Source organism: Penicillium pulvis (genome assembly GCF_028828015.1).
Source record: "Penicillium pulvis strain IBT 33274 chromosome Unknown contig_10_segment0_segment0, whole genome shotgun sequence".
Lineage (NCBI taxonomy): Eukaryota > Fungi > Ascomycota > Eurotiomycetes > Eurotiales > Aspergillaceae > Penicillium > Penicillium pulvis.
Genome location: NW_026643071.1, coordinates 334,841 through 362,769, shown reverse-complemented (window position 1 = coordinate 362,769; position 27,929 = coordinate 334,841). Strand labels below are relative to the sequence as shown.

The following is a 27,929-nucleotide window of genomic DNA, read 5'->3' as shown; positions in this document are numbered from 1 at the left end:
TGGGCCCAGCAGCGAGCATAGTAACCGTTCCGCCTTCACGAGAATTGGGAAAGCTCGAAGCCACAGCCTTCTTTTACGGTTTTAGATGTGATAATGTGATACCTTTTATTGAATTCGATCTGCCGGATTCATTAGAGAGTGGTGTCTGGGGCGATTAGGGAAAAAGCTTACTGTGGGGGCTTGGTCCAGCACCGTCTCAACCTCGACATCAAAGACATCTTCAGTAGGCGAACATCAATCGCTTAGATTTCAGTTTAAGCTTTGCAAAATTGACTTAATATCATTCACCTGTAAAATTGTATGCATACTGACTACCAAGTCAAAGAAAACCTTCCATACATGCAGAGCCTGATGACTTGAAGTACCCGTGCAAATACTCCTATCAAAGTCTGGAAACTAGTCCTCAATCCTGTGGTGACCCAGAATCAGCCCATCCAACAAGAAAGTCCCCCAATAAGTCATCATCAATTCGAGGAATTGACATGTCGGAACTTGAAGACTGTTGGTCTTGCAATATGAAGCCAAATGAGGTACCGTATAAAGAGTTCAAGTCATTATCTGTTGACTGAGAGTTTCTCTTTGAAACACTTGAGCCAAAGGGCAATTTGGAGAAGCCTTCCGTATCTTGCATTCCCGTCGCAGTTTGTGACAGCAGATGAGGGCTATCAAAGCTGTATGGTAATTGAATGGATTCTACAATCAAATTGTGGGATTTTTCGTTCTCGAACCTCACTTTGGCATCCAGGGATAGGGTGATTTGTTCGAGAAAATTCAAGGATGAGCATTGAGGCTTCCAATAGTCAATTGAGTCAGAAGTGAATGATGATGGTGTGTCTTGAGATGTATTTTTTGGCGTCAAAATTTCGGGATGCTCATTTGAGAGAGGCATGGAATCATAGTCTGTGTCCTTGGTAGATAAAAAGTATTGGATGGTCGTAACACTCATTTGCTGGAAGACAGACCGAGATATCCTCGCAGTGGGAGACTGATTTGACATTTGTTCTAGAACAGCGGTGACCGTTAGGACTATGCTGTCAAGGCTTTGGAATGACTGATGACAAAAGAGTCACAAGTTAGAGTTAACACTTTCGTAAACAAGACTGATAATGCAGGGCAAATGGGACACACATACCAAACTGCGACGAACCTGCTCTGAATTCCAGATGATGAACAAGAAAAGACATCCTTTTTAGAATTAGAGAACTGTATATATAAGATTGGTTTCCTAACTTACCTGTAATGAATATTCGGTCCTCCGCAAAGTATGCAACGTTGATCAAGTCCATAGATTGCAGTGTACGGTATATTCGAATAACGTTCTGACACGCTTCGTCCATTCTTGAATGCACAACTTCGACTTCTTCGGAGGTTTGATCCATCATCTGCATCTGCTTACTTCTGGACTCATGGGTAGATGACATTCCAACCAACTGACTAGGAATCGCTATGTTTTGGCGATAAAGCGTAATGATGGTTTGCCAGTAACCAAGCTCCAATAGAAGATCACAGGCGGAGCGACCGCTCACAGAGGAATAAGGGATAGACCATTTCCATTCGTCCATTCTGTCGGTCATGTCTCTTCGCCATGATATGAAAGTGGTGAAGTGTGAAGTGAGAGTGGCTGAATTTCGGGGCGAATCCACAGATCGGTTGGGACTATCACGTAGAGCATGTTGATACTGAAGCTTGCAGTGAATCTCAGATTGCAGACGCCGCAGCCTCAGATGATGGTTAGTCACGTAATTAGAGGTAGCCGAGCTCCTTGAGGGCCTGATGAATCCGAGTCTGGCGAGGGAGCTATCATCATCAATATTTGGAAGTGTAGTGGTTACGACTTCATCAGGAATGAATAACGGTCGACCCAAACACGGAGCGATAAGACGGTCTAGACTGTATGCACACCACCACAGACGACGGCACAAATCTTGAACCCGAGTGATGGCCTTCCTCCTGGTGAGATCACAGCTGGGGAACTCGGTCCGAAGTGTGGTGCTGATGCTGCAATCAGAGTAAAGACGTAAATCTGTAGCCGAACGCATGGCCGTGTTGACCAGGTTAGCAAGAGAGGGTGCCGTTGGTCTTAGTAGAGCAAGACTACATAGAAGAACTAGGGCTTGTAGCTCTTCGAGAGAATTTGTTAGGCCTAAAGATGGCGGTAGTGCCAAATATGATTCTAGGTATATCATAGCTGAAGCTTCATGAGCTTCTGATATTTGAGAAGTACTCGATACCTTTCGCCTTTTCCCTGTTGATGTTTTTTGCCACTGCTTTGTCTCATGTGACAAAGCTTTCTGCTGTGTAGGCTCGCGCTTGATGGCAGCACCAATAGCAAGAACAATATGAAGAACGTACATATCTCGAGGTTTTTTCTCATCCCCCTGATTCGAGTAGACATGATCAATTATTTTGTCAACATCATCACGGTGCAGGGCTGGTGTGAAAATATTCACAAACTCGAAATATTGGTTCACCAGTATATTTGCTTCTTTTCGAAGGGGGAGCTCTGTGCGTCCCTGATTCGACTTGCCAGCAAATAAACCAAGAAATGAAGAATGGATTGAGCTTCTGATTCCGTTTTCACCGTTCCTGCCGCCTTTCAAAATTTTGCGTCTCATCGAACTTCCAGAGAGCAGATTCATGATTATGTTTGTAGAAGAGCCTTCACATTTTGAATCGCTACGGAAGGCTGGGAAGTTTCTTAACACCGAGGAGGAGGATATTTCATCCTTTGGGATACGTGCTTCTTCGGAACGCTGATAACATTGCGTGTCATTCTGGCTTCGCTGCTCGCACAAATTGCTGGGCGAAATGTGTTCACGTGCAGTGCTTTCGCTATTTGAGTCAAACTCATCGAAGGCGGAGACTGGTTTGACTTGAATATTGTGATGTTGTAGCAGCGTATCGAGATAATTGAGTCGGGTTTCCAGAAAGTGAACGTAGCTTCGAGGAATCTCTTGTTTCGTTGTTGGGTCATACCCGACGCACTTCACTCGGGCCCTTTCACAAGGTTGGCATCGTGGAAGTGATGGGTCACATCTGTGTTTTCGCAACCGACAGCGGTAACAAGCCGAGACATTGCGGAATGAGGCTGGGACCAAGTGTTCTTTCGTTGAGTCTGCTGGCGGAGAGAAAGCAGTGATTATTTTGATTCCTTGAAGATCTTTGTCTTTCGGCTGGTGAGGATGCCCGTCTTGGTATTGGCCTGACGCTGAGACCGATTCTGGCGCTCCCAAGGGATGTATGGCCTCAGGCATGTCGAACAAATCAACAAACGAGTCCCGATAATATATTGGATCCAAACAGAGAAAGATGATGGTGATGCTTTAGCTTGGAAGTTCTATCCTTTCGCATATATTCTTACACTGCATTATCCCGCCAATACAAGAGATTTTAAGAGCCCAAAAGTGGACCTGCTCGGGGATTGTTTGATGGTCAGGGCGGCATCGGTTCAAACAGCAAATCATAGACCAACGAGGCCATGATGATGCTACTGTCTAGAACGAAGCGTCATTCGTCAGAAGCATTCTTGCTGTGGACTCGACCGAGAAAACACGATAAGAGAGCGTTGGGATTACTCGATGAAAACTCAAAATGCAACAGTTCTTGGCAAAGAGGATTCGATTTTCTATCAATTACTCGATGTGAATTTGTGAGAGCAACCTCGATAAGGGAAATTGGGGTCATATTTGAATCGATTACTCGATCAAAATATAAGGACAAGCTTGGGGTCGATCCGGGGATGCGGGCTTACTAGATAAATATGTTTTCCGCGGGAAGTAAATAGCCGTATGGCTAAATTTGACTCTGCACGTGCGATCGCATGACGGAAGAGGCTGTAGACTAAGCTTGTCATGCATTGCGGAGTGTTCATCCTGTCGCTAATACATGATGCTAGTCAAAATGAGGCAATTGAAGGATTGAGCCGACCCGAGGGACAATTACTGCGAATTACCGTGGGCAGAGCTCAAGAACCCGTCACGCGGGCGAGAGCTTTCATTGGGGAATGATCTTCTTCAATTGACTGAAGGATACATGATATCCCTCTTGTTACTCGATTGCAATATGTACTCTTCCTCAATGGCCGATGTCGGCTGGAATGCTCCGAGGTTGACCCCTATCGATCCACTTTCCACTTTCCACGCCCCATACCCCCCACTCAGGCTTCCTCCACTTTCTTCTCGTCATCGACATCCAGACGCATCTCGTAAGGGACTTCATTCCACTTCTCACTCGTTGCAGGAAGAGGGACTAGTTTGGCGAGAAGCCAATAAACTGCTCCCGATACAATGAACCCAGAAAAGTAGTTGATGTTGTAAATGTATACCGCCCCCTGCGGCACATTGACCCCTACGGCACCTGCAAAACCAACAATGTTGATCAGAATGCCGCAAAAGTAGGCTGCATACCCATGCCATGAGACTCCGTAAATTCCGTAATAGGCGCCATCCTTGCGCGCACTGTATAAATCTTCGATGTCGAGATAGCCCTTGCGTACTAAGTAGTAGTCGCTGGCCATGACACCGGCAATTGCTGATAGAAAAACGGAGTACGCGGAGAGGTAGAGAGTAAACTTGTTAGACGACGCAACCAGTGTCCACTATTTTTGGTGTCAGCTTCGATAAAATCGAGTTAGGGATTGAAGATGACTTACGGGGCACATAGCAAGCCCAATGGCTGCACAAATATAACCTCCTCGTCTGATTGTACAGAATCGTGGCAGCAAAGCAGTCAAGTTAGTGCCTGCAGATACCGAGTTGGCAGCAATGTTCGTACCAAGCTGCGCCAAAGCAAAGCCACTGGCGATGACGAAGATCCCGAATCTCTCTGCCGAGCTGGCATCTTCTAAAAACATTCCTAAGAGAGTCAAAGGGTTCCAGACAGATTGGTTGAAGATGACGGTTGCAGAGGAGGATACAACAATTCCAATAAAGGAAGTGACTGCAAATCCTACTGGAATAGTGATTAATTGAGGCCACAGGGCATCCTTTGGCTTGCTTGCATATCGCGCAAAGTCAGGATTATTGATCACCAAGGCAGCAAAATTGGCGATACAATTCATAATACTCTTGACAAATACCCAGGCAAGTGCACTGCCATGGGCGGTATTAGACTGAGTCATGATGGGGCCAAGTCCGTGGGCGCGAGCAATCGCCCAACCAAAAAAGGCGATGGCACATGCTGGTGAAAAGTACGCCTTCACCGTGAACAGATGCCGAATCTTGTAGATTGGGAACCACAGTGCAGGAAGAGATCCCAGCCAGAACAGGAAGAAGCTGACGAACTGCTTCGTCGTCACCCCCGCATTGGCGGGCATAGTGTTGGGGAGATATGCGTAACTTGGCCAGATAGCTTGGATCATCAATGTCACGCATTCGCCTTTAGATACGGAAACTCAGTATTGATCATCATTGTTGGAAATATCTTTCCTGCAAAGACTCACCTCCAAGATATGTCTATCAAAGTCAGCCTTTTCCGTGTTATCAAGGTCCAGACCGATTAATCCAAGACTTACTTGTACTCCATACCATATCACAGCCATACCTGCTCGGTTGAGAATAGGCCAGAAAGAGCCCCATATTCCAAATGAGGCTCGGTTTGTGACAGCAAAGGGGATTCGATAAATTGTGGCAATACGACCCAGCAGACAAACGAATATCGCGGCAAGACTGTAGCCAATCCACACGCATAGCCAAGACTGCCACCAGGACAGTCCATCAACTATCATTGAAGATGAAATCATCCATGTGTTCTGGTAAAAAGATGGTGATGTGTGAGCGCTTCGGTCCCCAACTTGGCCAGTAAATGAGAAAAACAATCATGACCCTTGGGAAAGCAAAATGGGCTACCAACCACGTTCAAAGAGTCTGCGATCCAAAAAGCAACGAAATTGAGCCATTTCCATTGACGGCGCTCTGGTTCGACTGTTCATGAGGGTTAGAGCCCGCATTAGTAGAGGAATGTAATATGGACGATTAAAGAATGCGTATTGGATCTTTGTCAAGGATCCTGCAAAGAAGAATGCTTTGTTCAGTGAGTCTCACCTGGTCGAAGGTCATCGTTGGTCAACATCAATTCGGCAGTTGTCAGTCCAGGCTCGGTGGGAGCTTGCAACGTCCCTAGCCAATATTTGAACTGGCCCATGTTGAGTGGGTAGAAAAACCAATTATTCACCTTTTCATGCAATGCAGATGGATTTTCCGGATTCCACAGCTTCTGATAGCCAGTGGCAATAACCACCAATTTATATGTCCACGATGCAAGATTTCTAGTCTACAGCTTCGACCCGCGGAGACGAACCGAGCATCCTTTTTTTTTATTTTACAATGAGCATTTATTCTCATTCTCCGACCGTCACAAGTGTTCCATGTGAACCTAAACCCCGCATTTATGATGTGTTGACCGGCACAGGTAAACATTGACCTTATCACGTCTCCACATACTCCGCAATATGAATTTTCGTTAGGTAATTCGAGGTCGCCAACGGACGAGATCGGCCTAGACATTATACACCACTTGCTAAGGAATGAGAGACTACATTACTTGGAAAAAGTGGAATCTTTCGGCAAATGAGGAGATTAATACACTGCAGGTCGATCACCCAATTAGCGAATTTTTCAGTGTTGTGACCTCGGAAGTCGCAACAATATCGCTGCTATTAACCAATGCACTGGAATGAAACGCTCGTCCGTGGGTCCTCTCCCACAGTAATCGAATATTAGACGATCTCACACCACCGCCCACGATAATCTCAGGCACTCGAAGGCTAGACAACAATTGGGATTGGGTCAAGTCCGCCTGTTGGAATAACTCAGCGAGCTTGTCAATGCACTCGATGGCCGTATCTCCCGACGGACCCCCGCTTGTAAGGATTGAAGCAAAGCCGCATTCTGCTAGCTCCCCAAGCGCGGTTCCCCAATATTGCTCGGGGATGCAATCAAAAGCGCGATGAAAAGTGCACGGCTTATCACCTGCGAGTTGAACCAGTTGCTTATTTCTGCTGACATCGATCCATGGACATGCAGGGTTATCCAACGGAACTGGATTGAGAATGCCAAAAACAAATCCATCCGCACCTGACTCTCGTAACGTGATCAATGTAGATTTCATGACTCCAAATTCGTCATCGTTGTAAAAGAAGTCGTTGGCGCGTGGACGAATCATGACAAAGACTGGAATCGAAACTTGGGATTTCAATAGAGTCAGTACCGCCGGATCAGGGGAAAGACCCCCAGACGTGTAATCGTAGCATAATCTATAATTTCAATCAGTTCGAGACTTAAAGTACGAGTCATTTTGAAAAGGGTTGCCGAGTTTCAAGTCAAGCCTTGAGTTGAAGGCGTCACACGTGAGAGGTGCAACTGCAAGGATGGTGCGGGGCGGCTTACTCAATTCGATCAGCACCCCCTTCTGCTGCACGGATTCCCGACTCGCCGTTGAAGCAGGCAATCTCCAACAAGGGCCTTGTTAACCCTTGGCTATTATCCATGATTAAATATGATCCAACTGCATTGAAAGCAGGGGTTTCTCTCTTGAACGAAGGGAGAAGTGGAAGGATAAACAGAGCTGCACTCGCCAAGTGAATAGGTAGCCCCCGAAGCTTAATCATCCCCTGGAGCTTAATTAAGTTAGGCGCTCTCACTACACTTCCATTAAGTAAGAAACCCCCCTTGGAAAGCGTTGAATAAATGGTAGAAAAGGAACCTAGATGCATTTATTTATATAGTTCAAACTTCATGGCATAGGATACTGATCGGGAAAAGATTAAAGTTACGAAACTTGAATTAGTAGGTTGCGAGCCGCTGGCACTACTCGTAAGCATTGCTCTACTTCCACTCTCAATTCTCGAAGCATTAAGATCCAATTTAATGCTTCGTCGATACAGGGCCTAGCTCCGCAGTCAGTTGTTCTTCAACTACATCTGTGTCAATCTCTTTCTGGCCGCGTCGGATCTTCTCGATATCCGGCACCGAGGAGTGTTTCTCTCCTTCAAAGAGCTCGTCAATCTCCTCCAGAGTCTTCCCCTTTGTTTCGACCCAATAATATGCCTAACATCATTAGCATTGATTGGATCGCACATGCATAAGATACGTACAATAAGACCAAGAATAACCAGGTCCCACGAGGCGTTGATCATGTACATCTTCCAACCGATGTTGCCCAGACCAATAGGCATTATGAAGGTGAAGACAAGGCTGATTTATTGTTAGCATTGACAAACTCAGTTTAACCTTCGAGGTGTAACTTACGCGAATGCGTTTAGAACAAATGATGAGAACGCCATTCCGTTCGCGCGCATAGAGTAATTCATGATCTCAGGTGGGTAGAGATAAAGAAGCGGGGTCCACGCGATAGAGTAAAAACCTTGAAAGAGGAACATTACCGCGACATTGCCATATACAAGTGAGCTTGATGCGCCGTGTGGGTTAGATGCATATGTTTTCGATAGCCCGCCAATGATGAACAGGCATGCGCTCAGCAGTATCTGGGAGAGCATCGCTGTGGGCTTCCGCCCCCATCTAGCTGTCAGATGAGTACCAATAAGGCAGCATGCGAGACACCAAACATTCAGTACGACATTCTGACAAGTAAGCGGTTTGAGCTGCTGTAAAATGTAAAGTCGGAGGACTTACTGCCTTGAGCTGATCGTTCGTGTTCGTAATACCAGCCGTGTCAAGTTCAGACCCGAAATAGTATGACGCGATGATGTTTCCAGCAATACATGAGAATGGGCCTGGAGACATCCCAATAAGCAGTCGCTTTCTGGCCGAAGGAGATCGGAAGATCTCGATAGCGGTCATGTCATGCACGTTTTCCTTTTCCCACTTCAAGGTATCAACAATCTCTTTGAATATCGCGATAACGACCGGATCAGACAAACTTCCATTTGCGTTTGTCTGCGCCACGGACACTCTAGCTTCCGCATAAAGTCCCTGACGAACGAGCCACCGAGGGGATTCAGGACTGAAGTAGCGCGTTAGCCCAGTGAAATTCACCAAAACAGAGACCTGGAAAGGCTTTCTAGAACTAAGGGACTAGAACTAAGGGAAGAGCCAGGAACAGGACCACCTTGTTTGAACTCACATGAATGGTAGGGTAAGAATGCAAAGGAGGGAAAAGATAGCCTGGAAGAGCGAAGGGGCCCTCCATGCCCATGTTGACTGCCACTGGCCAGTGCCGAGAGTTATTCCAGCTGCGATTAGTGCTCCAACGCTATAACGGTGAGAATCATGTCGTTGCCTACGAGAGTGGACAACATACTAAAAGAAATCGTTCAATAGTCCAGCGCCCCACGCGCGCCATCGACTGGGGAATGTTTCCGCAAAATACACACCTCCAGCAATGCCAGAGATAGCAGAACCAAACCCAAGGATGATACGGGCTACCACGAACATGGCAATGTTCTGCGCGGCCGTCTGCAGAATAACCCCAACAATGGTCAAAGCTGATCCCCAGAAAATCGCGGGGCGACGGCCCAATCTGTCTGCCATGACACCTGATACCAGTGGACCAATGAATCCGCCAATGAAAACGGACGCAGTATTTAATCCAGTGGTGCCATCGTTCAAGTTGAAATATCCGGTGTAGGATGGTAGGATATTGAGACCATTCAGCATGGAACCGTCATAGCCTCCCGTCTGGAGAGCTTTAGTGTATAGTCTTTGTAGATCTGGTGGTGAGAGCTTACTGTAGATTGCACGACTGAGGAAACAAGCAACAGGATGGAGATAGTTGAAGTAGTCTCTGGAACCCACGCGGGAAGCCAAGTGCCGGTTGCTGTCTTTTTCAACATTGGATCATGTATGATGTAGGCTTGAGGGTGCTTGCACAGATTAATCTACGAGCTACTTGTCAAGGAGGCAGATCGAGGTCGGCAGTTGTGGGTGAAACTGGGATATATACTTTGTGGAAAGTCCCGAGGTCTTGTAGGTAACTCCGCATCTCCCTTATCACAGAACAAAGCGATAGGAACGTTTCATTGGGAATTAGCCGATCGCTGTAGGGGCAGTGACATTAAAGATACGAGGCTATGGGGGTAAGGTTTGCCTATCTGCTGTCAAGCATTCCCAAGCTTTTGGCGTCAACTCTTGAACCCCTTGCCGGTTTTGCTCCTTCCTTACACAATGCGAATTACAACATCGGGACTATTAACACAGAAAATGCGACGCACAGGACTAAGCTTCCAAACTGTTCGAAGGAAAAGGAATGAAGAAAGCTGTATTTTGTGGTTGTTTGGATCAGAACAGAAGTGCATATCAACAAAGCGGGGTCAATGCCTCGGAGAGCGGCACGACGCGACGTTGCATGGACTGAACACTCCAAATTCAGATATCGGCAGTGCAACGTTGAAAGATTGCATTTTCAACGCTCACGTGGCCATTTGCATATCGCATTGGGGTAATAAGTTGAACCTCCCGCAACCCCGCAATCTTGCTCGTATCAACCGAGTCAAACTACCTACCCGAGACTCACCATGTTGGGTCGTCCCAACATTGCGATCGCAGGACTGGCATGCGAAACATCCACCTTTTCTCCTGCGCGTACACTCGCGCCGGCATTCCATCCACGGCGCGGCAAAGAGGTGATCGATGAGTACGCCTTTCTTCACCCTGGTACTCCGCTTGGGAACTCTGCGAATTGGCACGGAGCGCTTATCGGCCATGCTCTCCCCGGTGGAATTGTGGACCGGGAATCCTTCGAGGAACTTGCCAGTGAAATTATCACACGGATGAATGAAATCAAGAACACTACCAGCATCGATGGGCTTTGGTTCGATATTCACGGGGCGATGTGTGTTGAAGGAATGGATGATGCAGAGGCCGAACTTCTTCAGCGAATCAGAAAAATAATTGGCCCAGATGTGATCGTATCAGCGTCGATGGATCTGCATGGAAACGTTTCCCAGCGACTGGTGCACCAGACTGACCTCATTACTTGCTATCGGATGGCACCCCACGAGGACGAACAAGAAACCAAGGAAAGAGCTTGCAAGAATCTTGTCGACATGTTGAAATCTCCAGCTGGACGACCGGGTAGACCTTTGAAAGCTTGGGTTCCGATCCCAATTCTTCTACCTGGGGAACAAACCTCCACTCGCATAGAGCCTGCGAAGTCGCTCTACGAATTGGTCTCAGGCGTTGAAGCCACAGATGGAATCCTGGATGCGGCAATTTGGGTCGGTTATGCCTGGGCCGATGAGCCTCGTAATCACGCCGTTGTGGTTGTTACAGGCTGGAATGCAGATAGTGTCACTGAAGGCGCGAAGAAACTTGCAAATTATTTCTGGGACGCACGCAAGGACTTCAAATTTGTTGCCCCTACAGGTTCACTCATGGAGTGCATCGATGCCGCTCTGGTGTCTAGCAGTCGACCGTTTTTCATTTCAGACTCCGGTGACAACCCCACTGCTGGGGGTGCTGGGGACGTAACTTGGAGTCTTAATCGAATTCTAGGTCGTCCTGAATTCAAAACCTCGTCTGGCCCAACTGCTATCTATGCTAGCCTCCCAGGGCCGCAAGCAATTGAAACAATTCTTAAAGCGGGGATAGGCGCTGTGGTTACCGTGACAGCCGGCGCTGAAGTCGATGACCTCCACGATGGCCCAATCACTATGACTGGACGTGTTCATTCAATCAGACATGGGGACAAAGATGCCGCTGTTGAGGCTGTGCTTCAAGTTGGAAGTATCTTCGTCATTTTAACCAAGTTACGCAAGCCTTACCACCGTGAACATGATTTCACTCGCCTCAACCTTGCACCACGGCATGTAGATATCGTGTTCGTGAAGATTGGATATTTGGAGCCGGAGTTGTTTGATATGGCTTCTGATTGGCTGCTCGCCCTAACCCCAGGTGGCGTTGATCAGGACCTGCCTCGCCTCGGTCATGTTCGAATCCATCGTCCAATGTGGCCATATGATCGAGAATTTGCCGAGGCACCCGACCTGACCCCCCAACTGATCCCCTTCTCACATGAGGCATTTTAGCGTTGCCTCCTGCAGACACTTTGTTCAGGCTGAATATGCCAAGCCGCGTAGGAGTTTAGCATAAATTCTCCGTATACCCGTGCACCGGAGCGGGATCAATAGAGATAGATTTGAATGAAGACATTTTGTAGCCATCATCTGACCCCACAAGGCTCTGGATTTCTACTGGAGGATTCGAGTTGAAATATGAGAGGCGATCGGAAAAATTCAATCACTGAAGAATACCCCACCTAGTGCGTCGGGGTCTAAACTTCAGGTTGTCGGCAATCGATGGAATGTGACCATATGTCAGGGACATGTATTTCCCCACAATATGGTATTTTATGTTTATAAATTAGGTAGCAGTACTCGCAACTATAGTCAGTGTAGAAAGGGAAATAACTCTCAAATCTTGAATCAATTCCAGGCAAAATGTTTCTTTATTTGATTGGGCTGTTCTATTTGCACAACCTTTCGTCGGCAGCGAGCCTTTCATTTAATATCCCCTCCAGTCCGCCATCCAATGCGAGTGCTACGCTCACCGAAGCCCCCGTGGGCGTCTCGTAAGTCTTCAGCAGAGCAACGTCAATTGGCAGATTGTGTCTTATCTCACAGATTCGAATTCTTTGCATACCCTGCGTATGTAACCGATGTCGCCTCGACTCAGCAATGCCTGGAGAATTTCAAGGACTTGACCGGAGTTTGGCCACCCATCCGTATAGGTGGAACTACGCAGTGAGTACTCTGATCACGAAGAAACATGCTCATGACCATTAATAGCGACAGGGACCGAGCTACGTACGATGCCTCATCGTCTGCTGCCGTCACTTATACCGTAGCTGCTGCCGGTGATGCACCTGATTCTCTTACCTTTGGACCGCCGTTTGTCGCGTTGGCTGCAGATTATGATGGAGATGTGACCTTAGGCCTCAACCGCCGTCTAGATGATATCTCCAATACTATTGCAGCTGCAAAACTCGCAGTTGAAGAAATGGATAACCTCTACGCCATTGAACTCGGCAATGAGCCCACCTGTCAGCCAAATCATTCGAAACACCTAAGAAATTGAAAAACTAATTTTTCTTTCCTAGTCTACACTTCTACCGACCCAATCGCGGATGGTGCCTCTTGGACTGCCGCAGCTGACTACGCGTCTCAGGTTAAGTGGCAAGATGAAGTATTCGGAAACTTGTCTATTGAGAATATTGCGTCAGCCGGTGTTTACTTTGGAACATCTCCAGAGAGCATAGTTGGTCTTACTGCGGTTGAGGAGGATGCTAATGATTATGTGAAAGATTATTGCTCACACAATTACCCCCAGTCTGCGAGTACTGCTGACCTCGAGACGCTCATGGGTCACAGTGATATTGCGTCTGAAATTGAGGAGTTTGCGGCAGAAGTTACAGCTGCAACAGCTTTGGGAAAGGAGCATGTGTTTGGTGAAACTAACTCTGGTAATTATCCATGATGTCTTTCTTCAAGAACTGCCGGCTTACTTTAAATAGCGACGGGTGGCGGCGGTGGAATAAGCCCGACCTTTGGGGCCGGTCTGTGGATTTTGGACTATGTTATGCAAGCTCTCATCATGGGTACCAAGGTATGCTGCCGATGGAATAGTGGATTTCCGAACAATTGACTGATATCGCCGGCCTAGTCGCTTTATTTCCACCACGGCACGATCGGAAACTGTAAGTTCTGTCCCCCTCACCATATGAATAGGTACTCATACTTTTTAGGTCAATACTGCTGGTGGGGTCGCTACGATATGGGCTCCCCGTATTTTGGAGCCTACTTCGCCACAATGGCTCTTGCGAATGCAGACCAAGTTGCTCCACTGGATAGCGGGGATACAGCATTCGCAGCATACGCCATTTACAAATCAGGATCGCCTGTTCGGGTCCTTCTCTATAACTCAGAGTACTACACTAGCGGAACCCGATCAACCCAAGCATTTGTTCTGAGCGGCCTAACTTCATCAACTGTGACAGCCAAGCGACTCACTGCTTCGTACGCTACATCACGGGTTGACGAAGGGGACAGCCCCACTGTTGCGGGACAATACTTTGGAAATGGCAACTGTACCCTCATGGGCGATGAGGTCACTGAGACTACCACGGTCTCTTCGGGTAAAGCGACATTCACGGTGGGCGCGTCGGAGGCCCTTCTGATTGAGCTTTAGATACACTGGCCAACTTGGGACTTTCACGGCAAATATGACGGCCTGTCAGTAGATACAGAACTTTTCATAATTCCATCAATGAATTGCGGAGGCTCCGTGTTGAATTGGAATGTGAACCTCATGACCCTGTAACCACCGGGAAATGTCCCGTTAAAGTAAACGCTAGGAACGTCCGGGGAACATCCGGGGAACCCCACATTCAAATCTTCCATTTTGATGTGGATCCCTGCCAAAAACATTTCTTTTAGATGATATCACATTCAACTTCGCTTAGCTAATGTTCTATAGCTTGGTCATATCATCCGGTTGTAGGTCGAATTCGTTGAAGCAGCGAGAACGCCAGATCGCATATCTGAGTTCATTGACAACACCACATTCGATTTAGCGAGCATGCAAAGAGGCCTTCTTGAACCTCGGGATGCGAAGTATTCGCTCCTTTGGCTTTCGAAGGCGCACTAGTCCTCGCTCTCGGGACATATAGACCCGAGTCATTACCCGATGCTTGGAGTTTGGTATCGAAATTAGACCGTCTAGCTATATTGTGAAGGTAGGTTCAGGGCTGAGATGCTTGTATCGGGGAATGAAGCTTCCTTCCAGTAGCCGGTGCGGGGATTTTATCGGCATTGTGTAATTTTTATTTGTTCAAACCCCCTTTTTTCATCGCAACTTTGGTCATGTGCATTGGTGGCTTTCAAGCCATCGCTCCTTGTAGTATGCTAGTCCGTGATAACAAATAACGAACCCCGCAATCTCTGGGGAAGCTTAGGAGTTAGTGCGCTTTATTTTTGAAGGCTGTCACAAGCCAAGCTACTTGGCCAGAATAGCTTAAAGGATAAGTTGTTGAAGTTCACAAATCTTTCGCAACGACTGAATTGACATACCATATTTCACCCCTTCAGCTCCTGACTCGCAGAACATCATGGAGGAACCAAAGCAAACAAGCGAAATCATCGAAGATGCTCAAGTGGAAAACAATGTTGAAGATGAGCCATCGAAACAGCCCATTATGCGAGCAAAGTCGGATGATCTTTCGGTCTGGCAAACCCTTCGCCAGTTCAAGTTCATCTCGCTGGTCGCTATGGCTGCATCGTTCAGTGCCTCCCTGGATGGATATCGTAAGGCTCAAATATCCAGCGCAGCCCAGTTCATTATCTGATGATTAAATAGAGATCAGTCTGAATGGCGGAGTCGTCTCCAACAAGGGATTCATCGCCCAATTTGCCTCTCCCGGGACGTCGATCATTCCAGGACCATATGTGTCTGCTTGGGGTGGTATCCAATCGGCCGGTCAAACAGTTGGACAGATTGTAAGTTTTGTGGCCTTTGATCATTTTTTGAATGGCTTGCTAACAATGTTTTCAGCTATTGCAGTATGTCACGGAGGCCTATGGGCGTAAGATTGCTTTGTACCTTATATGGGTGGATCTCGTTATCGTAAGTGATGTGAATATTTGACGCTTCAGGATCATACTAACTTTGTTCTTTAGAGCGTCTTTATAGAATCCTTTGCCACTCAATGGCAGCACTGGCTTGTCGCGAAATTGTTTTCGGGAATGGGTGTCGGCATGTTGCAATCTACACTTCCACTCTACCTATCTGAGATCGCACCTACTCAACTGCGTGGATTCTATATCAATGCCTATAGCTTGTGAGTTCGAAATCTTCATTTTATCGGTTGGTGGCTGATCTCAGCTAATATTCTACGAAATAGGTGGTTTGTGCTTGGTCAGATCTTTGCTTCGGTGGCGCTCAACCGGCTCAACACCTCCGACCCTATGGACTTCCGGACCCCCATTTACTCTCAGGCAGGTGTCTTCAACATGATATTGGCATTTATGAAGTCTTTCCACGAACAATTATTAACAATTTCTATTAGTGGGCGATGGTCGGCACTATCGCTATCATCTTTTTCCTAATTCCGGAATCACCTTGGTGGCTAGTCAGCAAAGGAAAGAATGATCGCGCAGCAAAGATTTTGCAAAGATACAATGGTAATGTTGAAGGATACAATGTCGAAGAACAAATTGTGGGTCGTTCATCCTTGCATTTGGCGGACATCACTAACATTCTCTTAGAGCGTTATGGATGCCACCGTGGTGGAGGAACGCCGGGTCGCTGAGCGCAACTCAGAAATGGGACAGATGGCCGTATTCAAAGGTCGCAACTTGATTCGATTCCTCATTGCATCCTGGCCAAAGATTACACAGCAGTTTGTGGGTCTGGCAGTCTTTAACAGCTACGCTACCTACTTTTGTAAGTCCTCGTCAGCTATTTGAATATGTCCTGCGACTAACACAAGCTCTCAGTTCAATACGCTGGCAGCAATGACCCGTTCATGGTGACGGTCATCCTCTCATGTGTCCAGCTTCTATCCATGCTTATGACAGTGACGCTTACTGATCAATTCGGTCGTCGACCTTTAACCGTCTACCCTTATGCAGTGACTGTTGTATCTGTTTTGTGTCTTGGTATTATTGGGTGCTTCGACTACACGAAGCCCGCAACCAGCTCGCTATTGGTAATTCTCGCTTTTCGAATACATCCTTATGATTATTACTAATCGTTTCGTCTTCAGATCTTCTTCGCTTGCATGGCCACATTTTCTACGACCGGTGCATCGGCTATCGGGTACGCGTACGCGGCTGAGGTTCCCCAGCAGCGTCTCCGAGCTCAAACCGCAGGATGGGCTCTAGCTTTGTCCAATGGTGTCGCGATCATGTTCAGCTTCTGCACCCCACTAATGATCAATAACGGAACAGTTTCGCACTGGGGTGTTAAGACGGGATTCTTGTTCGTCTGAAGCTACCTACTCACATTATAACATATCACTAACGAGGACTTAATTTATAGCTTCGCCGGAACCGGAACTGTGGCTGTAGTCATTGCTTGGTTCATTTTACCTGAAGTGACACGTCGCACACCTGCAGAAATTGACGAACTGTGAGTCCAAATCTTTCCTTATCACGTTGACATGTATTGAAGAGCGCATTATTAACATGCCTGGCTTTACAGATTCGAAACGAAAGTCAACCTTCGGAAATTCAAGGGACATGTCACTGAAGTTCAAATGCGCGCAGATGCAGGTCACTTGGCTGAAAAGGAAATAGTGGCTTAATTGACAGGCCCGGTAGAGCGCTAAGGTGGATGTGTTTCTATTTGGCTGTATCTAAATAGTTTATGTTGTGACATGGTTTTTTTGCAAGCCATTACGTGTTTGCAACTGGAGGGAGGATGTTGCCAAGAAGATTTTCATACCGCCCAGTCGCACCCTTCCTTTGTGTTGTATAGCCTAATGACAGTGTGTAGCAATGGCAGTTCTATTTATATTGACCACATTCAGACTTCGCTTTCCAACAGTGTCTTCTTTCTACCATATATTCTAGGAATAGAACTAGCTCAAAGAAGGAAGAGGGAAGACAAAGGATTAAACCAATTGATCTAAGCATCAAAGGCGACCGGACTCTATGTACACCCATATCATGATGAGGGCTGAAAGGGCTTGTAGGCAAAATTGACAAGATTAACAAGACCCTGTTCCATCGAATCCGCACCTGGCACTTGAATGGTAACAGAAGCCGCCTTCTGTAAGTTAAGCACCACATTGATTATGCCGTCAGAATCGGTAGTCCAAGAGACAGTCGCCAAATTATCGTGGCCCAGTGCAACCTTCGCATGCATGGCCCCTGTGAGGTGAAGCCGCGGCTTGAATAGTATTTTAGAGCATCCAGATGCGATGGGAGATATTCCCGCAACTTCAGTACAGTACTCATATATCGGAACACTGCCCCACGCATGACAATCGGACCGTTGTCGAACATCATCCTCCTCCCAGGTCGACAAATTGTTCGCGAGCATGTTTCGCCATGGTGCCCACATTTCGTTCCATACGCCTTCATACACCTTGTCTCCAGCAACCGCCAAGGCACGTAGAAGATAGAAGCGCATCACGTACGAGCATTTCGAAAATCTGGGGTTGCCAAACGAACACATCAGGATACGTTCTCGATCATCCGTTAACGCAGCTCCACAAAGAACAGCAAATACTTGGCAGTGTTGTGAATATGCGTCCTCGCTTGCTATGTCAGCCGTCGAATCCGTGAAGAACTCGCCATCATAGCAGTGTTTTCGAATAGCGGAAACCAGTGCCTCGGCGCGTGAATCGTATTCATCAGCGTTCCCGGGTCGCCCGACATCGCGGCCTAGTCGTGCAGCCTGTCGCAAGACGTATGCATAAAGCATGCTGAAGTACGTGTGTCTGTTTGACTTTCGACCTGACGTTGGGACTCCTTTATCGGGATGTTCGTCAGTCGCGCCCCAGGTCGTCACCCAGTCAACATATTGCCATACATCCTCTGAAATTCCGCTCACGAGGCCTTGTTCATCGATGTGCGAGTCAAAGAAATCTAGGACCCCGTCTATGCGCGGGACGAAGGAACGAGAGTATTTTGCATCACCAAAGTAGAGGTGATGATCACACACCTGGAGGATCCAGTAAAGTGGGAAGCCAGCAATGACCTGGGGGACATGGGACGGGAAGCGGGATTGCGTGAGTCCTTCGGGTGTGATGGAAGAAGCGAAGTTTGTAATTGCTTGTCGCATCAACCTATCGTCTCCGGATAGAAGATAGTGGAACAACCCAACTGATCTGCTGTCTCCAGAGTATCTGAAAAAGTGTCAGCTGAATGTTGGAATTGTCGCGGTAGAAGAACGTACTGAAGTTGCTCATAAAACGGGCAATCAGAGTAACCATCAAACATGCAATTTCTCAAGGTTCGAATTGACACATCCCAAATATCCCTACTGCTCTGGTCCTCAGGATTCTCCCAGCTAGCTTTGACAGCCAGAGGGTAATTCACCTGGGTTCCGTCAAAGCGCACCAACTCGACTGGCTCGGGTCCGATCGTGATCTCAACACGCATGACTCGGAATGTTCGAAACCAAAAAGGCTCATATTTCACGTCTTCTGTATCCGGAATAGCAAGCACAACCTCATCATATGGACCAATAATGACTCCCTTTGATGCATCTAGCCGATCGGCTTTGGACCTAAAGTAGGGGTATGAACGAGGTTCCAATTCATATCCCTCGGAATATGTGACTCGGAGCTTAATCTCAGTTGGCCCTTTGACACCTCTGAAGACCCATCGCAGAAACGCAGTTGAGTGAACATCTGCCTGTAGCTCTATCATATGGCTAGATCCAGCGGGCAGGGTAAGTAAGCGACCCTGAGTCAAAAAACGTGTCCATTCTTCAGCAGGGACAGGGCTGTCGCAAAATTTCATAGTTTTGATAGCCACCTCTTGGGTTTCCGGCACTGGGATAACACGTGGCCGTAAGCGCCAAGGTGAAAGCTCTCCATTGACACACTTGATGTTATATGGAACCGGTGTCAGTGTGGGACTGTGCTTGACGAGGTCAACACGCTCATTGATCTGGATTCACACATTAGAGAGGAAGTCAAGTAACGATGGGGTACACTCACGTGGAGAAAGACATCATCCACAAGTCCAGTTGGAAAGTTCACGCTGTCATCCACCTGTGCCACCCAAGACTCTAGGGACTCAAGATTCACAGTTTCGGTAGCTGTTTCAACACACCCTACCGCTGTCAAGCCTGGAAATGATGTTCGCTCGAATGGCATGCCTCCACGAGAAGAGGCAAAGTATCGAAGCACCACAAATTCCACTTCATTCCGTCCAACCTGCAGATGAGCTGCAATGTCCTGGCTGTCATAGTACCAGATTAACGGGCTGCCTCGGGCAGGGCCAGTGGCGATGTGAGTGCCATTGACAAATAATTTGTATCTCGTATCGGCAGAGAAATGCAGTAATGACTGAGTTGGCAGCTTTGTCAAATTGAAGTTCCGGGTGAATCTAACCAATCGTCCGGCGGTGTTGATAGTGGAGGAATCGATCCAGCCAGGGACCCAGACCCAGTTGTCTTGGAGATTGTTGATGGTCTATGTCAAAAGTCAACCATCGGCCTGGGAAATGGTAGAATGCAAATTACCCGTTGCTCTTCGGGCGTTCTTTTTTCCATTATTGTAAATTTCAAAGCCCTTATCTCCCCTATAACCAGGGCTCTGAGCACCCTTTGTACCCCCGCAATATGGTGGGGCAACAATACTCGGAGTTTTTTAGCCCGAGAATCCCTCCGGACACATATACGGAGCTCCACCCCGGCCTTTGAACATGTATTTACAAGGTTACAATAGTTCAAGGTCTCCGATTGCGAAGCCGAACGGCGGGATTCGAAATAGGAATGTTCAATCATGTTTTTTTTTATCCGGTTCGGTCCACCATTTGACTCCGTCTTATGAAAACGCCTTGCTAATTTGACAAGCTGTCGCTCAATTAAGCTAGGTTAGACTCCCGAGGTCCTTAGACGAACCCCAGCCATTTCACTGTTCCATATGCTGCCCCAATCACCGCGAGCCAAGAGACAATGCCTCGGGCATACAAGACTCGAGATATCATGCGAATTTCAGCCGCATCATTACGATGGGGATAAGGCTCATTCTCAGGCTCCGCCTTTCCAATGAGCGCGCAAAGCGGTCCCCATCCATCTTTCGGTTCGTGCTCCAGAACTTCGCGCCCACGCTTAGCCGCCTCAGCCCGAACCCACGCATTGTGAGCATCATAGTGCTTTGCTGTGAATACTTCCTCTTCCGCTAGCCCGAACTTTTCCATGCAATATTTGACATACCAAACCCACATCGCATGTAGGTTGCGATCTGTTTTCCAAAGGAAGGTGAGCGCATAGTAGGAGGGTTTCTTTGCCCAGGATAGGAGCTTGATGGATTTCTCCCAGCTATTGCCCCCACCTGGTCGCAAATTGAGCACAACCTTGGCATCGGGGTACATGTCCATCAAGTCATCGACGACGGTACAGCCCGGGAAGTCAGAAGTAGCTTGGAATCCATCGAAAATCCTGTGAAGGAGTTTGAGACGTCGTTCCTTATTTGGTTCCTGCAATGCTTCCAATAGTATGTCGCCACGGTCGGCATGAGGTGCGATATGTGCCATGTGCATGCACGGGGTACAATTCATGTGTTGAGATTCCAAGGCAGCTTGCAGAGAGCTTGTCGCGCAACGGGGCAGACCTGCGCCAAGGACCTGAAGTGGGGCTTTGTTGTCTCGATCGATTGCGAGATCATCGGATAGGAAACGCATGGTGGCGTATTGTGATATGGCAATAAGTTAGGCTTTCTGACGTGCTAAGGCGGGAAGGTAGCTAGATATATTTTACCCTTTCGTAAAAGGGGTCTTTCTTGGCCCCCAAAATCGGGTCGAAAGTAGCAGTAGTGCGGCTGCAAGACTAGCGCTGCTAGGCCACCCAACACCACCGTCGTCTTTGGGCTGCGCCGAACAAATTATTATGATTTGCTGAGGATACGAGTCCAAAGCTTAATTAATGTGCGGATTATGGTTGTGTTTTTGGCGCTTTTTGGTAATCCTTTGGGTCTCTTCGTCATCCGGCTCCTTTTTCCGTTTACCTCCAGAGGTCAATGAAGTAAGGACTCCTTTCTCTGTGAGCATTTGGACCATGGCCTCAATTCGTTTCCCCCTAGATGTGGGTGATGCTATTTCAATGCGCCATAATATAGAGTAACGTTTTGTCTTATTCAAAGTCTAAAACAAGGCCTTGGCGGTGGGTACCGCTGACAGGGCAACTTGAAAATCAGCAGGGATGCTGATAGTGGCAGAACCCGCATAAGCACGCTCCCATCGGCCATCAGATTTGCGGCATCCACTTCAGCCAGTCCAGCTGGGCGCATGCGGCCGTTCCTTTTTAGCCGACTGACTGTATTGATATTCTTCGGGGACCAAATGCTCTTCGCTCGGCAAAGGGTGTACCGCCCCAGCCACCAGTTCTTATCGAATCCATTGGTACGACCGTCTATCCAACGGAAAATAGTGCAGCTTCCACTGTGGCGCAGACACCGAGAAATTCCCGACGCCTTCTTTGCAAGTTTGAGGTAAAACCCAGGCGCTGTTATATGCTCGCGCTCGAGAAATACCTCCAATCCCTGGGCGGTGGAGAACGACTGTATGGGTAGATATGAGAGAGTTTTTGCTGGCATCTTAAGTAACAATCGTAGGACTCGTCCCAATAAACTAAAGGTTCCGGAGCTGAAAGCAAAGGTCGCGACGCGAGACAGGAACACGTGTGGGGTACAGATAAGGCGATAAGATAGGCGATAACGACTCCGCTTCTAGAGAGAAACTGGGGAATGACATCAGCCACACTTGTCAACATCTCATTCCCCTTCACCACCACAGTCTCCGAGTGGTCAAGCTATCCAGACTTACCTAACCCTCATTTATACCGCAGAAAAAAAGTCAGCGAGCTTACTACAGCCGCTGAGAATGAGCGATGAACACGATGTACCAGGAGAGTTGAACAACGAGGATGACAGCCTGGTTCTGGCCCCTGAGAGCGGACCAATCCAGCCAATAAACCACAGACCTAGTGCCCAATGGAAGTCTTCATCCCGGACAGTGGAGGAAAATCTGGCTAAGGGTCTTTCCAATGAAGACCTCTGGATGCTGATTCGACGATTCGACAAGGTTTGTGGCCCCCACAGGAATAAGACTTAATGCTGACATGTGAACAGCAAATCTACCATGTGCGAGCCGTCGAAGATTCCAAATCCCAGAAATTAGACCTGAATCGTGTGGAAGTTGAGCGATTCCCGCCTGAAAAGTTGCGCATTACCCTCGAGCGGTTTTACACATCGGTCGTTGTCGGCGTGATCGAGTTCTTTCGGCACATAACCAGATTGCGATCATGGAAGGAGTCTGGGCGGACAACTGTGTTCTGCATCGTATGTAAAGCCCTACCTGGTGTACATACACTCATCAGAACGCTTACAATATCCAGGTCTATTTTGCTTGTTGGGCTCTGGATGTTCTCATTCCGACCATTTGCGGTGTCATCATTTCCCTCATTATGGTTCCGTCCATCCGTGGATGGATGTTTCCTGCCAGCAAGGAAACCTTAGATTCGGACGTTCCCAGTACGAAGGGATCGGGAACAGAGCAACCTGAATCTCTAGACAGCCTCACGGGTGCACCGGAGACTCACAAGGGTGAGGCTGCTGAGCAGGAAGCGAGAAATTTGATCGACAGCCTAGCTACCGTAGCGATGGAAAGCGCTGCGGCCAAGTACGGCCAGGCCGTGGTTGATGAGGCTCCCGAGCAGCCTCTTCTTGGCGACAGCTCAGAAGTCATAGAAGCCCCGGAGACTCCGAACGGCGATGCCCCAGAGGACAAAACCAAAAAGCCCATGAAGAAAAAGGTCTCGCATGCAACAGATAAGTTGATGCGAGGATTGAGTGATGTCACCGATATCTATGAGCAATTTTCCAAGTAAATTATCTTGATCAGCCAGGACAAACCCATTTACTGACAATGATAGTCTTCTGTCTCCAACGCCTCCATTTCTGCTACTTACTTCCCGGTTACAGCTTGCAGGTGTCCTGACCTTGATATCTGTGTTGGTACCTCTAACCTCTAGCTATTGGATTGTCAAGATCATCGGGTTCGCCATTGGCTTTGGTTTCTTTGGAGACCCAGTTTTCACCTACACGCTGGATACCCTGAACCGGAAAATTCCGAATTGGAAGGATCAAATGGATATACAAAAGTATTCCTATCTCCATGTAACCTATAAATAGATCTATCGCTGACCAAACTGCAGGACCCTGTTGGCTGGTGTTCCTACAAACGCTCAACTCACATTGACTCTTCTGCGGATAGGGGAGATCAACTCTGAACCTCTACCGCCTCCTCCAGCCGTGGGCAACAAGGACCGGGCATGGCCAATCGCGCGCAAGAAATCCCAGGCTTCATCTTTGACTGATCTTACAAAGCAGGACTCCTCCCCTGAATTGCAGAAGTCCAACTCAAACATCTCCCTCCCCGAGACAAAACCGAAGCGAAGAACAATGTTCAAATTTTTCAAATTCCTTCGTCGAACAATCGCAACGGCGATTCAAGGTCATATTGCATTCGACCGAGCAATGGCCATTGCAGGGTCTACCCACACGCGGGGCCTGCTTACCATGCTGCAAAACAGGCAGTTTTCAGCAACCCCCTTCGGACCCTTGAAGTTTGACGCAAAATATGAGCGCAAGCGAGGCGCTGCTGTGATTGATAATTCGAAGGAGCCCCCAATATTGTATTTCACAACATACCAATCTGCTGGCTTGGATGATTTGCGAATTGAAAGCCGGAAAAAAGGATCTGTTCTCTTCCAGATTCCGGTCACTGGCATCAAGGAGCTGAAGAAGACCGAAGGTCTAGGGTGGAAACGGAAATTGATTGTTGAATTGACCGCTGGTAGTAAAGAGGCTGCAGATGGCCTTGTAGTCAGCGGCGATGATCTGGAGCAGACATATCACCTCACAGGTATGAGATCCCGAAATCAGCTTTTCAATCGACTGGTTGCGATTGATGCACAATTTTGGGAAAGCCGTTAAACACCAAGCTGCGGCTATGGTGGTATCAACGTACTAGTCAATCAATTTCCAGTCGAGACTGCGATTGTGGAAACCTGGTATTTCCAGAACCGAATTGCCATATAGGACACATTATATACGCTTGTGTCATACCAGCGTTCTCTTGTGCCTTCAAATACTGCTTTCATCTATTGACATTATTTCGTGGCATTTGCCAATATTTGAGATCCGACATTGTTCGACATTATAGCCAGAACGCCTGGGATCCAAGATGTCAACTCCATTGTACATATCAACTGCTATGTATCACTATTGAAGAAAGTCGTTCAACGATTCTCTAAATGCCCAAACTTCCAGCCCTAATGAACCATTGAAGGGGCTTTGGAGTAACGTAAATGAGGTTGCGAGAGACCAGTATCCCTTTGTTCATAGCCCATTATTACTCGCCACTACAATCTGGAACAAGGACAATGGGTCTAAAAATAAGTTTCTTTCATCCTCACTGTTAAGCAAGCTGGACTCATTGTTCCATTCTTTTGGACTTACATTTCTTTGCCTTCACAACACATCATCATTGTTGAACCTTCTTTCTTTGTGGCTCATTGGGTATATTAACCCCAACACAATGCGTCGAAGACTTGAGAACATTGCATATTGTCTTCTCAACGTCTTAGGTCCACCAATAAAATGCCTCAAAGCTTTGCCCAAGCGGCTCAAAAACTTTTAGATCCACAGAGTTACATGGCCCAGAAATATCCCCACCTTCATCACGGTCTTCAATGGCGACTGGAAAGAGCTTTAGCGGACAGAAACCATGAACCCATCTCAATGTGCGATGATGTAATGTTTCATGGCTACGAAATTGGCAGAAACGACGAATTCATCTTTCAAGATGAAGAGAATTCTGCCATGATTGATTTTCTAGACCCGATCGCTAATGATGACACAGCGACTCGTCCGACTCAAATATGCAAAAAGTTGAGTGACCGTTTGGAGATCTATGGTACCCTTGGCTATGGTAGTAGGTCTCTCTTATCTCCCCTCATTATCTGGTTTGAGACATGCTAATGTTTTATAGGCTTTGCAGCTGTGTACCTCGCCCGAGAGAGATGCGGTCCTGGAGAGGATCCTCGAAATGTCAGACATTATGCTGTCAAGGTCGAGCGACACAGCACAGTTTTCAGTGCCAACCAGGGACATATGTCGCCCCCTGCGGTGCCAATTCATGATAACGCCGATCAGGCGAGGTATATCCCCACTGAAGCGTTATATCTCCTTTTTCTGACATGCAGTAACAAGTTCCCCAAGCTTGACTCCGTCTACATTCATGACCGACATCAAACAATTATTATGTCGGCATGTGTTGATCCGTCTCTAGATCGATGGGCACCAGCAGCAGGCTCTTGTGCACAGCTTTTTCCCTCGTTTACAGGCAAATATCTCATGGCCAGAGATAATAGGCCCCTCCTCGATGAAATGTCTGCTTGCAAAGTTGCAGCGCAGCTTCTAGAAGCAATTGCTGACATGGCACAGATCAATCTTGTTCATTTTGATCTTTCAGTCCTCAACTTCGTCGTTGACCAGAGCCTGAATGTCCAACTTATTGACCTTGGCAATGTTTGGTTCGGACTCGAGGATGAGGATTTTTTCTGCTCCCTATATGCATACATAGCCTTCCAGGAATACCAAATGTTGCCTGAACTAGCTGAGATCTTGTTCCGACCCGAGAATCGTCGACGTGACTTGCACCATAATATGTGGATTGATTTTGAAAGTGATGTTCGTCAAATCACGTTATGGAAGTACGGCGTTATCGTATATGGGCTTCTGCACGGTTACTGGCCCTGGGATAATCCTCCGGCTGGTGGCCATGAGATGGATTTACTAGAGTATGGTGGTGAGGATAATAAGAGGGTTTATGATCGACGAGTGAGAATGATGTATGATGATTTGCCGATGAGGGAGGATTTGTCTCAGGATTGCAAAGATGTGCTGCGTCATCTTTTGCAGAGGGACCCTGCCAAGCGCCCGTCTTTGGCAAGCTTGGTTACGTATCCTTGGTTCTCGCAGTGGACATATCAGAATCGTATCTACGAGCGGCCTTTTTCACAGGACTTTCAGAATGCCTACTGTCAGTCTATTTAGCTAAACATGAAGTTTGCAGATATATGTTTCGTGGTATATTTTTGCAGTAAATTTACGTGTGGGGACCGTCAACAATGAATTTTTGTGCCGGAAAGACCTTCCAATCGAACTCAAATGTTCCTTGTATGGATATCCACCATATGTAGGTGTCGAAGATTCGTAGGGACATCCTTTCAAACTCTGCGTTGTAACTACTACTATTCACTACATAAAAAGGGGCTATTGCCCCACCTAGCGCATGTGAGATTTCTATCCACATGCTAGGTGTAGGTCCTTCCAAGGTTGATCGTGAGCTTGCAATATGTCTGCCAGTATTGGAAGCAGGATATTTTGATACATACTTTGCACTAATATCAGAGTTTGGAAATTTTCACAACCCCCACCTTTAGGTTTGTCGATCTCCATCTTGGCATACTTTGAAATTCGGCTTCAAGGTTCTTTCGACCTTTGTTGATTGTGAATGTTTATTTTTCTTCTTCCCAGAAGGCTGTATCTCTGTTTATATCATAGTTTATTCAAATAGTAATTTTTTGGCTTTTCCTTTAGTGTGGCCAGTTCCTACCTCTTGACCTAGGAGGTCCATGCTTCGGGTTCTTCAACGAGTCAACCGAGGCTGAGGCTCAGCCAAGCCCCTTTCCCGCTCGTATCTGCCAGGGACGCAATCTAGGGACTCTTCCGTAGCAATTTAGGACATCTCGTTTCCTATCATAGCATGGGCACAATAATAGCAGTTTAAAATTTGACTAGGGCGGGTATATTTTTACCAGAGCCGCACTATCACGTTTGAGTGGGGCTTCACCCAATACTGAGGCTCGGAGACCGCACCTCTTTCTCGGCTTGCCGTAGACATTGTGTATGAGAATCGAACACTTTTTGGTCCTTATTATTCAAGCAAATTTAACGCCAACAGCCAGAACAAGCTTTGCTTTTGCGATACACCACTCCAGCCAATTCCATACGATGGGACCAGCCCTGTGGGGCCGTGCCGCGCGGCATTTGCGTGTGCTATCGCGTCCTATCGCACTAAATGGTCCCACTGGATCACCAGTGGTTGATTTCCAAGCTAACGGTGCAAAAATAACAACCAAGCTAGCTGTTCGTGGGCTGCGAGGCAGACTTACAACGCAAGCCTTCGCCCAGAAACCTCGAAGAAGGCTAAAATTCAACTGTGGAGCCCACGT

General features: G+C 47.4%; 11 protein-coding genes across 11 annotated transcripts; 5 read left to right on the top strand and 6 right to left on the bottom strand.

Moving 5' to 3' along the window:
- Nucleotides 1-403: 403 nt before the first annotated feature.
- On the bottom strand, nucleotides 404-2,639 carry N7503_000162 (fungal specific transcription factor domain-containing protein; the record flags this gene model as incomplete). Its single annotated transcript, XM_057059723.1, has 3 exons — nucleotides 404-1,051; nucleotides 1,133-1,185; nucleotides 1,235-2,639. 3 exons carry the CDS (start codon nucleotides 2,637-2,639, stop codon nucleotides 404-406), a joined length of 2,106 nt encoding a protein of 701 aa, XP_056926646.1.
- Nucleotides 2,640-4,156: 1,517 nt separating this feature from the next.
- Nucleotides 4,157-6,141, bottom strand: N7503_000161 (nucleobase cation symporter-1 family protein; the record flags this gene model as incomplete). The annotated part of the gene is made up of 6 exons (XM_057059722.1): nucleotides 4,157-4,597; nucleotides 4,652-5,376; nucleotides 5,441-5,453; nucleotides 5,513-5,790; nucleotides 5,847-5,921; nucleotides 6,042-6,141. 6 exons carry the CDS (start codon nucleotides 6,139-6,141, stop codon nucleotides 4,157-4,159), a joined length of 1,632 nt encoding a protein of 543 aa, XP_056926645.1.
- A 453-nt stretch (nucleotides 6,142-6,594) lies between these two features.
- N7503_000160 (copper homeostasis protein CutC) lies at nucleotides 6,595-7,486 on the bottom strand (the record flags this gene model as incomplete). The annotated part of the gene is made up of 2 exons (XM_057059721.1): nucleotides 6,595-7,252; nucleotides 7,386-7,486. 2 exons carry the CDS (start codon nucleotides 7,484-7,486, stop codon nucleotides 6,595-6,597), a joined length of 759 nt encoding a protein of 252 aa, XP_056926644.1.
- Nucleotides 7,487-7,862: 376 nt separating this feature from the next.
- Nucleotides 7,863-9,790, bottom strand: N7503_000159 (uncharacterized protein; the record flags this gene model as incomplete). The annotated part of the gene is made up of 7 exons (XM_057059720.1): nucleotides 7,863-8,045; nucleotides 8,093-8,192; nucleotides 8,247-8,578; nucleotides 8,631-8,961; nucleotides 9,082-9,210; nucleotides 9,259-9,635; nucleotides 9,686-9,790. The coding sequence occupies 7 exons, from the start codon at nucleotides 9,788-9,790 to the stop codon at nucleotides 7,863-7,865; spliced, it is 1,557 nt and encodes a 518-aa protein (XP_056926643.1).
- Nucleotides 9,791-10,471: 681 nt separating this feature from the next.
- On the top strand, nucleotides 10,472-11,983 carry N7503_000158 (M81 family metallopeptidase; the record flags this gene model as incomplete). Its single annotated transcript, XM_057059719.1, has 1 exon — nucleotides 10,472-11,983. The coding sequence occupies one exon, from the start codon at nucleotides 10,472-10,474 to the stop codon at nucleotides 11,981-11,983; it is 1,512 nt and encodes a 503-aa protein (XP_056926642.1).
- Nucleotides 11,984-12,394: 411 nt separating this feature from the next.
- On the top strand, nucleotides 12,395-14,141 carry N7503_000157 (glycosyl hydrolase family 79 C-terminal domain-containing protein; the record flags this gene model as incomplete). The annotated part of the gene is made up of 7 exons (XM_057059718.1): nucleotides 12,395-12,525; nucleotides 12,578-12,697; nucleotides 12,743-12,996; nucleotides 13,054-13,416; nucleotides 13,468-13,559; nucleotides 13,617-13,650; nucleotides 13,699-14,141. 7 exons carry the CDS (start codon nucleotides 12,395-12,397, stop codon nucleotides 14,139-14,141), a joined length of 1,437 nt encoding a protein of 478 aa, XP_056926641.1.
- A 919-nt stretch (nucleotides 14,142-15,060) lies between these two features.
- On the top strand, nucleotides 15,061-17,256 carry N7503_000156 (uncharacterized protein; the record flags this gene model as incomplete). Its single annotated transcript, XM_057059717.1, has 11 exons — nucleotides 15,061-15,256; nucleotides 15,309-15,448; nucleotides 15,504-15,575; nucleotides 15,629-15,789; nucleotides 15,853-15,952; nucleotides 16,018-16,167; nucleotides 16,217-16,394; nucleotides 16,448-16,659; nucleotides 16,717-16,931; nucleotides 16,992-17,081; nucleotides 17,154-17,256. 11 exons carry the CDS (start codon nucleotides 15,061-15,063, stop codon nucleotides 17,254-17,256), a joined length of 1,617 nt encoding a protein of 538 aa, XP_056926640.1.
- Nucleotides 17,257-17,618: 362 nt separating this feature from the next.
- N7503_000155 (putative rhamnosidase B) lies at nucleotides 17,619-20,180 on the bottom strand (the record flags this gene model as incomplete). The annotated part of the gene is made up of 4 exons (XM_057059716.1): nucleotides 17,619-18,804; nucleotides 18,855-19,573; nucleotides 19,624-20,100; nucleotides 20,151-20,180. The coding sequence occupies 4 exons, from the start codon at nucleotides 20,178-20,180 to the stop codon at nucleotides 17,619-17,621; spliced, it is 2,412 nt and encodes an 803-aa protein (XP_056926639.1).
- A 341-nt stretch (nucleotides 20,181-20,521) lies between these two features.
- N7503_000154 (sulfotransferase family protein) lies at nucleotides 20,522-21,313 on the bottom strand (the record flags this gene model as incomplete). The annotated part of the gene is made up of 1 exon (XM_057059715.1): nucleotides 20,522-21,313. The coding sequence occupies one exon, from the start codon at nucleotides 21,311-21,313 to the stop codon at nucleotides 20,522-20,524; it is 792 nt and encodes a 263-aa protein (XP_056926638.1).
- Nucleotides 21,314-22,510: 1,197 nt separating this feature from the next.
- N7503_000153 (uncharacterized protein) lies at nucleotides 22,511-24,624 on the top strand (the record flags this gene model as incomplete). Its single annotated transcript, XM_057059714.1, has 5 exons — nucleotides 22,511-22,711; nucleotides 22,759-22,968; nucleotides 23,025-23,512; nucleotides 23,562-23,789; nucleotides 23,844-24,624. The coding sequence occupies 5 exons, from the start codon at nucleotides 22,511-22,513 to the stop codon at nucleotides 24,622-24,624; spliced, it is 1,908 nt and encodes a 635-aa protein (XP_056926637.1).
- An 807-nt stretch (nucleotides 24,625-25,431) lies between these two features.
- On the top strand, nucleotides 25,432-26,748 carry N7503_000152 (Protein kinase domain-containing protein; the record flags this gene model as incomplete). The annotated part of the gene is made up of 2 exons (XM_057059713.1): nucleotides 25,432-25,624; nucleotides 25,682-26,748. 2 exons carry the CDS (start codon nucleotides 25,432-25,434, stop codon nucleotides 26,746-26,748), a joined length of 1,260 nt encoding a protein of 419 aa, XP_056926636.1.
- Nucleotides 26,749-27,929: the final 1,181 nt, after the last annotated feature.